The following is a 10,660-nucleotide window of genomic DNA, read 5'->3' on the forward strand; positions in this document are numbered from 1 at the left end:
CATCAAATATATTCCTATTTGCAACAAACAATCACCTTTTCACCTTAAACCAACAAATAGTCTCAATATCAAACCCCAACACAGCTCAGATCAGAAATCATGCACAGACAGTAAAACTCACATTAGCAATCAAAGTTTAGTATATTCCTATGAACGATCAGTCTGTTGCCAAGCCTCTGCTCTCTAATCATTTGGTATAAACAAATACATATACTCTTGTATACACAAATAGATGAATAATAATCATAAAATACACTTAGAATGCAGGTATTGGATAGCAGAGTTTGTGATAATAAACAGGAACACTGGCCTGATTTAGATGAATGATGTCATCACACTTCAGTCCTTATTGTACAACTGCACCGCCACTTTGCATCAGCACACACAAGGGGAGAATCACCCCTCCTTCTCCTCTGCTCACAGAAACCCACTTTGTAGTCGTCTCATATGAACACACAGGAATCAGAAGACAGGGCAAAGTTTATAAAGTCTTTTACTAAACAGCACTCTATTAATTCACAACTTTTCTCAGGTTTTTTTCCTTCACTTCGATAAACTTTTACACACTCGAGCATTTGCATTCACAACAGCTAAGCATTGCAGTTACACACCTTCTTTAGTTTTTTCTTAAATTAACTCCTGCTTAATTAGGTCATCTTAAACTCTTTTACAATTAATTTTACTCCTTGAACTACAAGTCTCAATTACATACATTCTATTCTTCTGCTATCTTAACTTTTGCTATCTGCTCCTCATCCTTTAAACCTCTTTTCCAATGTGGTGTCAAAAACTCAACTTCAAACATACTTTATCTTAAAACCAAACCACATCCAGTGGCAGCAATAATCATATAGATTATACCATCTCTTTTCTCACACACACACAGAATAAGAAAGACAGGAATTCATAAGCTCTTATAACACATAATAATTACAATAATATTTAATTATATACCTCTACCGAACAACACCTCATCTACAATTAATGTTGTCCACATTTAAGCACTAAACCACAATTTCACACTATACTTCATCCATAAAACATCTAGTTTCCACTCTAATAATATCTCTCCATTCTTAAAAACACTATGTCTCTCTTTGGGAGTTTATGCATTTTAACTACACAATGTCCTCTTATGTCTGAGGCTCATGAGTTATTTCACTTATTTAACCTCCCAAGAAAGCTCATTAATTATCATTAACTAATTAACATTAACTGTCCTTCTTGAAGAAGCTTATTAAAATTACTTATTACTTAATAAAACAAATCTTCTTCAAGGGCTCATGTGTTTTTATTATTAAAAGACAAAATAACTGTACACATAATTACTAAACCTCCTTTCTCCACCTATATGCATATGCAATAATTACACACTAACACTTAAGACAGGCGCCACACATTACACAAATGCACACAAATCAACTTCATGCTCTTACACACCACACACACATAACACCCCTCCTTCTTCTTATCACACAAGGGGGTTCACACACACACAAACGCACACACATAGACCTAAAGCTCTTACACACAAAATCCTAATATTAAAGTCAACTAATTCATATTTTCCTTAACGCATGCTTCTTCCTTACACTCATTTATTCTCCTTTACTCATTTTAAATCCTCTTTTTTCCTAGTTCCTGTTTAACTACTTCTCCTTTGTTACCTTGAATCTCTTCACTTTCCTCTTATTTACCTCTGTGTTTACCACTTATTTTCTCTATTTCTCTTAATCCTTACCTTCAATTAACTCTCACCTTATAATTTCCTAACGACAAGAGACTAACACTCACGATTTACCGTTAATAATGCTAAACAGGCCTGTGCAATATTCCCTTACGTGGCGCAATTAGTAATCTTAATCGCTATTACTGAAGGCTATTTTTCTTCTTTTTTTTTTTTTTTTTCTCTTCAACTCTTTTCTTAAACTTATTTTCCTTCTGTATCATCTCTATTCCCATGTTACCTCTTTTCCCCTCATTGCAAAGTTTACAACACAACTATATCTAGCCACTTTTCACGCAATGGTTAAAACTCATGTCTTACAGCTTATAAAGCCAATTGGGCCCTGTACTTTATAACGTGCATGGCGTATTAACACACTGTAACCGTTACTAATTAAGGCTTTCCACACACTTTTTTTTTCTTCTCTTACTTCTACTTAAACTTTTTCCTTGTCTATCCTTATTAATTATATTTCCCCCCATTATTGCAAAGTTGACTATGCAATAAACCTCAAATTTAGACGAAGCATCATTCCACCGTCCACACCTCATAGCTCACACCAGATCTTTCAGTGCAGCCAAACACCACAGATTACAACACACAGGCTCACGCCCTATCATCACAAAAAATAGAACGCTCACCTGATGTCGCTATGTCATCAGTGGTGAAGTATCCACATCAGTGCCCCACGTTGGGCGCCATTTTGAAGTGTCTTTTGTCTTGCTTTAGCGATGAGGTGTTTGATGAGGAAATGACGACTCCGTTGACACAGCTTATTTGTAATTAAGAAGTTTATTATAGAATAATAGCAGTGTCGCTCGGACAGCCTGGCTTTGTCCGGAGAGAGCTTGTGTTCGGATCTGCTGCTCTCTGCTTTCCTTACGCCAACCTTAGGTTTAAATACCCCAGTAATTTACATACAGCACATCTGTTTTCAATAGCATTCAAACACAAAGAAAGAGTGCTGTGGCCTCTTGTCTACCAAAAACATTAGCTCTAGATTGCCTACTGCCCCATGCGACCCCAACAGAAATCTGATCTCCTCAGGGGTCACCAGGCACCAGGATTGTATACATTAATCAACCATCTCCTATAGATGAGACACAGTCTTCATCATTACCCATGGCGCCAGCAAGGCCTCACAAATAATGCAACCCAGATGTGAGAATGCCCCAAGGGGACATACTGGCCCTTAGCAAAATATCTTCAACAGAACTACCAGTTGAAGAGAAATGGATCTCACTCACTAACTTAATATGTTCTAACAGAGGTTACTGAATACAATATTTCATATAAAACTTCCAGATACATCATATTCTTAATAAGTGCTCTTGTTTGGGGCAATCTCATCTGTGCAGATCCAGTTTAGTGTCCTGCAACTTTTTAATGTATGTTTAATTTAATTCCTGCAATGTATTTCTCAAGTGTACCTACTTAAAGTCTACTGTAAGTGCAAATAAGTTGGGGCAACATTCAGTAAAGTTACCTTCAAGAGACCAAAAACAACAAGCAAACTTATGTTGGATTTTTTACACAGTAGAGTTATGTGGAATCTGACCAAGTTCTTCTTCATCTTTAGCAGTTTTACATTTAAGAACTTAAAATGAAAGACTTTATTACAGTGTACTAAAACTGTAAATTTACTATAGTTCTAATTTGACTAAACACTGGCAGGTATTGCACAATGGGCATGATCTTCTGTGATGTCACAATTGAGACCCTAAGAATGGCTAACACTGGTACTAAAATTCTAAATTTACTATAGATCTAATTTGACTAAACACTGGCAGGTATTACACTATGGGCTGTTACTGTTAATCACCTGTCTTTCACATGGTACTTTTGAAAATGATCAGTTCTATTGTGACAAAGGAATTTGATGTGGGCGGAGCTGTGAATTATCCCAATCAATGATCACAGTCTGAACAGTTATAAGAAGAGCACCTGATTTATGTTCCTCAGAATGAAGGACTGTAGGACTGAGCAAGATGTTTTGAGCTGAGTCAGGTTTGTAATTATTACATTTCCATTTGTTTTATTCAGGCTGAAATCAAGAACATGATCTTCTGTGATGTCACAATTGAGACCCTAACAATGGCTCTGACATGTCTAACTGTAATTTTTGTAAGTGCTATTTGTTGGGGTAGTTTTAAGTGACTCAAGCAACTGAAGACATTCAAGTGTTCTATCTTTTTCTAATTTAAGAGAGTAAAACAGACTGGGATTACTTTAAACAAGAGCACTATTTTGTATTCTTAATAAGTGCTGTTGTTTGGGGCAGTCTCATCTGTGCAGATCCAGTTTAGTGTCCTGCAACTTTTTAATGTTTAATTTAATTCCTGCAATGTATTTCTCAAGTGTACCTACTTAAAGTCTACTGTAAGTGCAAATAAGTTGGGGCAACATTCAGTAAAATTACCTTCAAGAGACCAAAAACAACAAGCAAACTTATGTTGGATTTTTTACACAGTAGAGTTATGTGGAATCTGACCAAGTTCTTCTTCATCTTCAGCAGCTTTACATTTAAGAACTTAAAATGAAAGACTTTATTACAGTGTACTAAAACTGTAAATTTACTATAGTTTTAATTTGACTAAACACTGGCAGGTATTGCACAATGGGCATGATCTTCTGTGATGTCACAATTGAGACCCTAAGAATGGCTAACACTGGTACTAAAATTCTAAATTTACTATAGTTCTAATTTGACTAAACACTGGGAGGTATTACACTATGGGCTGTCACTGTTAATCACCTGTCTTTCACATGGTACTTTTCAAAACGATCAGTTCTATTGTGACAAAGGAATTTGATGTGGGCGGAGCTGTGAATTATCCCAATCAATGATCACAGTCTGAACAGTTATAAGAAGAGCACCTGATTCATGTTCCTCAGAATGAAGGACTGTAGGACTGAGCAAGATGTTTTGAGCTGAGTCAGGTTTGTAATTATTACATTTCCATTTGTTCTATTCAGACTGAACTCAAGAACATGATCTACTGTGATGTTACAATTGAGACCCTAACAATGGCTCTGACATGTCTTACTGTAATTTTTGTAAGTGCTATTTGTTGGGGTAGTTTTAAGTGACTCAAGCAACTGAAGACATTCAAGTGTTCTATCTTTTTCTAATTTAAGAGAGTAAAACAGACTGGGATTACTTTAAACAAGAGAACTATTTTGTATTCTTAATAAGTGCTCTTGTTTGGGGCAATCTCATCTCTGCAGATCCAGTTTAGTGTCCTGCAACTTTTTAATGTTTAATTTAATTCCTGCAATGTATTTCTCAAGTGTACCTGCTTAAAGTCTACTGTAAGTGCAAATAAGTTAGGGCAACATTCAGTAAAGTTACCTTCAAGAGACCAAAAACAACAAGCAAACTTATGTTGGATTTTTTACACAGTAGAGTTATGTGGAATCTGACCAAGTTCTTCTTCAACCTTAGCAGCTTTACATTTAAGAACTTAAAATGAAAGACTTTATTACAGTGTACTAAAACTCTAAATTTACTATAGTTCTAATTTGACTAAACACTGGCAGGTATTGCACAATGGGCATGATCTTCTGTGATGTCACAATTGAGACCCTAACAATGGCTAACAATGGTACTAAAATTCTTAATTTACTATAGTTCTATTTTGACTAAACACTGGCAGGTATTACACTATGGGCTGTTACTGTTAATCACCTGTCTTTCACATGGTACTTTTGAAAATGATCAGTTCTATTGTGACAAAGGAATTTGATGTGGGCGGAGCTGTGAATTATCCCAATCAATGATCACAGTCTGAACAGTTATGAGAAGAGAAGCTGTTTTATGTTCCTCAGAATGAAGGACTGTAGGACTGAGCAAGATGTTTTAAGCTGAGTCAGGTTTGTAATTATTACATTTCCATTTGTTCTATTCAGACTGAACTCAAGAACATGATCTTCTGTGATGTCACAATTGAGACCCTAACAATGGCTCTGACATGTCTTACTGTTATTTTTGTAAGTGCTTTTTGTTGGGGTAGTTTTAAGTGACTCAAGCAACTGAAGACATTCAAGTGTTCTATCTTTTTCTAATTTAAGAGAGTAAAACAGACTGGGATTACTTTAAGGAGGGGCTTCTGTCATAATGAGCTCCTGTGTGCCTTTTTCAGTGTTTTTCCTTCATTTCACATTTACAGATACATTGCCGAAATACATGGAAATTCACATAATTACGATGTTTAAGTAATGATGTCAAATTGGCTTGGATAAAATTAGTGGCTGAGTTCGTGGTTTTATAACTCAAATCTTTAGATAACTGATTATTGAATTGATTATTATTATTAAGAAACCACTTAAGCTTTAAAATAAAACAGCTCTTTCTTCTGAGAGAAGGTTTTTGTACAGCATAGTTGGGTTTCCTGTCACTGTGGGCCGCAGAGCGCAGTAGTACAGTGCAGAGTCAGATACTGCAGCAGAGATGATCTCCAGATCTACTTTCTTTTCCTTTTTGAGTTTGCTGGACATTCTTGGATGAGGTGGTTGAGCTGGAGTGACATCTCCACTGCGTACATCAATCAGCAGCAGAAACTCTGGTTTTGATCCAGGGTTTTGTTGATACCAGTGAACATACACTGCTGATCCATCATATGTACAGGACAGTGTGATGTTGCTTCTTTCAGTTGAAGATAAGCTGGGTTGGTCTGGTGTAATGCTCTCAGCAGCTTCTGCTATAAAAACATTTTAACAAAACCATTGTATTTGATATTGAATTATTATAATTATTATTATTACAGTGGAAATATTAATGCTTGTTATATTAGAAAATTAATAATAATAATTAAATTTAATGCTTATTATATCATACTTACCATTATCATCAGCAATAATGAAAATGATGAAGAGGAGTAACATTGTTGTGTTCGGTGTCAGATTCAAATCTGGCATACAGAGGTGTCTCTTTGAAACGGTACCTGCTGTATTTAACCACATCTAGCTCCCCACCCCCAATCCAGTTACATTCATGTCATCTCTGCCTCCATCTGGTGTTGTGTACCAAACCATTGTTTTTGATTGTGTTTGCAGTTACATAGATTACCAGCATACAGAGCTCGAACTTAAAAACAATATACATGTCACTGCCACATTAGTTTTGGGTTCTTGATCCTAGATCATCAGCACAGTGTTGCAGTGGGTAGAGCTGTCACATCACAGCCAGAAGGTCCTGGGTTTGATTTCCAGGTGAAGCAGTCTGGGTCCTTACTGTGTGGAGTTCGCATGTTCTTCCAGTGTCTGTGTGGGTTTCCTTCGAGAGCTCCAGTTTCCTCCAACAGTCAATAGACATTAAACTTGAACTGATGACTACCTACTAACTACCTGTCCTGTTATAAACATAACAACAGTGTAAAACATTATATTAAAATCTTAAATATGAATCATTATGTACAAATGATACATCTTACTGTGTTATAGCTTTATTTATTTATTTTTTTTTTAGGTTGATAATGAAATGAGCAGTAAGGCATTATGATTTAAACATACAGTTGACTGCCCTGCAGAATTCTGTTTAAGTGATTAAATAACATGGGATGAAATTAAACTATAAGCTGAACGGGAAGGCATATGCAATACAGAACACCATCATCAGGGACAGAATAGAATTTTTTATTTTATTTTATATATATAGTTATAATAGTTGTACTTTCTTGCCTAACTTCATGTCATCAATTAATACAAAATGATATTAAATAATAATTAAATTAAATAAAGTGATTCATAGACATAAGTTGACTCATTATTAATATTTTAGGAAGGCGTTATTGCTTAGAAATACATCAGACATACACTGATCAGCCATAACATTAAAACCACCTCCATGTTTCTACACTCACTGTCCATTTTTTCAGCTCCACTTACCATATAGAAGCACTTTGTAATTCTACAATTACTGACTGTAGTCCATCTGTTTCTGTACATACTTTGTTAGCCCTCTTTCATGCTGTTCTTCAATGGTCAGGACCCCCACAAAGCAGGTACTATATGGACAATGACATGGTAGTGGTGTGTTAGTGTGTGTTGTGCTGGTATGAGTGGATCAGACACTGTGTCCACTCACTGTCCACTCTGTTAGACACTCCAACATAGTTGGTCCACCTTGTAGATGTAAAGTCAGAGTCGATCGCTCATCTAATGCGGCTGTTTGAGTTGGTCATCTTTTAGACCTTCATTTGTGGTCACAGGATGCTGCTGCCCATGGGGTGCTGTTGGTTGGATATTTTTGGTTGGTGGACTATTCTCAGTCCAGCAGTGACAGTGAGGTGTTTAAAAACTCCAGCAGCGCTGCTGTGTCTTATCCACTCATACCAGCTCAACACACAGTAACAGTGCTGAGAATGATCCACCACTCAAATAATACCTACTCTGTAGTGGTCTTGTGGGGGTCCTGACCATTAAAGAACAGCATGAAAGGGGGCTAACAAAGCATGCAGAGAAACAGATGAACTACTAAGTTAATAAACACATAAGTTTCAAAAGCATCTTGACATTATAGATGGATTACAGGTAAATGTTAGACAGAGAGCTCCCTCTTCTGAGGAAACCAAATTGTCACAGTTGATTTTTGTGCAGTGGGTTGTGTTTCCTGGCACTCTAGAGTTGCAGGATGCAGTAGTAACATACAGAGTCAAAGAAGATCTTCAGATTCACTATCTTATCATTTTTACAGAGTTTGATAGTTTTAGATAAGACTAACAAAATAGGTGAAAGTCTTCCATGTCTGTGTGTGTGGTGTTTGTACTGGTGTATTGTGGTGGTACTAGTGTGTGTGTATGGTGTGATTACTGGTTAGATGTGGTATGAGATGTAGTAGGTGCAAAAAAGTGATTTAAATGACACAAGAAAGTGTCATTTAAAAAATTAGTTTGTTACATTTTACCCACCCAATAACATAACTGTGTTAAAGTTTTTGTACAGTGCAGCTGGGTTTCCTGTCACTGTGGGCATCAGTGCACAGTAATATATTGCAGAGTCTGATACTGCAGCAGAGGAGATGTTCAGATCCACTTGTTTAATGTCTTTATGAACATCAGCAGATAAACCAGGTGGAATGTTTTCACTCAGAGATCCATCTGGATAGATGTAAAGAAGGAACTCTGGTTTAGATTCTGAATATTGCCGATACCAGTGCAAGTTCCGTACAGTCTGAGTGAAGTCTTTGTAGCTGCAGGACAGAGTAACAGTATCACCTTCAGTTACACTTTTATGTGTATCAAGTGGCTTGATTGGATCTGTCATAGAGTCACCTGTGATAGAGAACAGAGCATGATCACATTCTGATCACAGACTAATGTTTCCATATTTCATAATCTATTACTGACATCTGTACTCACCTAGTGAAATCCACATACACATGAATATAAAGGTGAACATGATGGGTGTGTATGAGTATGAGATTATTTCTGTAAATGCTTCTCTACAGTGGTGGTAGCATCATACATTATAATGAAGCTCCACCTCATGGCACCACATGACAGTGACAGTTTCTTCCTGGCTTTTTCTGTTTAGCATTGTATGTTAGATCTGCATTTAGCACTTTAGCCACATGGCATCAACTGTCCTAAACACATTGTGTATAAACAGTAACATGTTACAACTATTATTGTTTATTAACATTATTGTTTATATTGTTTATATTCTATCAGTGCATAAGTGGCTCGGCAGTGACAACAGTCATATGGGCTCCAATACAAAAATAACATAAATTATTTAAAACACTGGTTCCAAGATGAAACACTATTGTAATGTGATAAGATTTTACTGCAGCTTTGTCTTGTTGGTTGAGTGTGAATACTTATTACTTATTATTAAAATATTTTAATTAGTATCTGTAATTTATAACTATTTTATTGGCACTCAGGTGGTGTAGTGGTCTGTTATACTACCTCAGCACTGTTAAGTTCAATTGAGGCTTTTGTGACCAACTTTAGTACAAATACTTCAAAGTCTTGTGAGAAGCCTTCACAGGAGAGTTGCTGCTGTTATAAAGGAAAATATCACATAAAGGTCACTCTATTTTAATACCATTTGTTTTTTAATTGGGATGTACAACAAGCTCATGGTTAGGTGTCCAAATACCTTTGGCTATATAGTGTATGTCTAAACGGGGGCAAAGTAGCTAATAAACTGTCCATGGTATTCCTGCCTTGTAGCCAGTGTTTCTTGGTGGAACCAGACCAGCTGTGACCCTGACCAGTATAAAGCAGCAGATGAAAACTAGAGAGGTGCATTTCCTGAAGAAAATGTGAGTGTGATTGCAGCTCAGCACTGGGAGACACCGCTCACTGTAATCTCACAGATTAAACATGGACATCAAAGCAATGCACACGCAACTGTGATATAATGATGATGAACAAAAAATCGCTGTTTATATAAGGCAGCAACATCTCTATTGTTATTTACTTTACCATACTGATGTATCACTGCATTACCATACTGAACAGTCACTCAGCATCTCCTCTGCAGAGACCGGTGTACATACCATGTACAGGTCCTTCTCAAAAAATTAGCATATTGTGATAAAGTTCATTATTTTCCATAATGTAATGATAAAAATTAAACTTTCATATATTTTAGATTCATTGCACACCAACTGAAATATTTCAGGTCTTTTATTGTTTTAATACTGATGATTTTGGCATACAGCTCATGAAAACCCAAAATTCCTATCTCAAAAAATTAGCATATTTCATCCGACCAATAAAAGAAAAGTGTTTTTAATACAAAAAAAGTCAACCTTCAAATAATTATGTTCAGTTATGCACTCAATACTTGGTCGGGAATCCTTTTGCAGAAATGACTGCTTCAATGCGGCGTGGCATGGAGGCAATCAGCCTGTGGCACTGCTGAGGTGTTATGGAGGCCCAGGATGCTTCGATAGCGGCCTTAAGCTCATCCAGAGTGTTGGGT

At 36.4% G+C, this 10,660-nt stretch overlaps 1 protein-coding gene across 1 annotated transcript; it reads right to left on the reverse strand.

Annotated features, from left to right (window-relative positions):
• Nucleotides 1–6,058: 6,058 nt before the first annotated feature.
• On the reverse strand, nt 6,059–9,124 carry LOC134306718 (uncharacterized). Its single transcript, XM_062990380.1, has 3 exons — nt 9,085–9,124; nt 8,635–8,997; nt 6,059–6,426 (listed from the first exon to the last, which is right to left on the reverse strand). The coding sequence occupies exons 1-3, from the start codon at nt 9,122–9,124 to the stop codon at nt 6,059–6,061; spliced, it is 771 nt and encodes a 256-aa protein (XP_062846450.1).
• Nucleotides 9,125–10,660: the final 1,536 nt, after the last annotated feature.

The sequence above is a fragment of the Trichomycterus rosablanca genome, unplaced genomic scaffold (assembly GCF_030014385.1).
Source record: "Trichomycterus rosablanca isolate fTriRos1 unplaced genomic scaffold, fTriRos1.hap1 scaffold_213, whole genome shotgun sequence".
Classification (NCBI taxonomy): domain Eukaryota; kingdom Metazoa; phylum Chordata; class Actinopteri; order Siluriformes; family Trichomycteridae; genus Trichomycterus; species Trichomycterus rosablanca.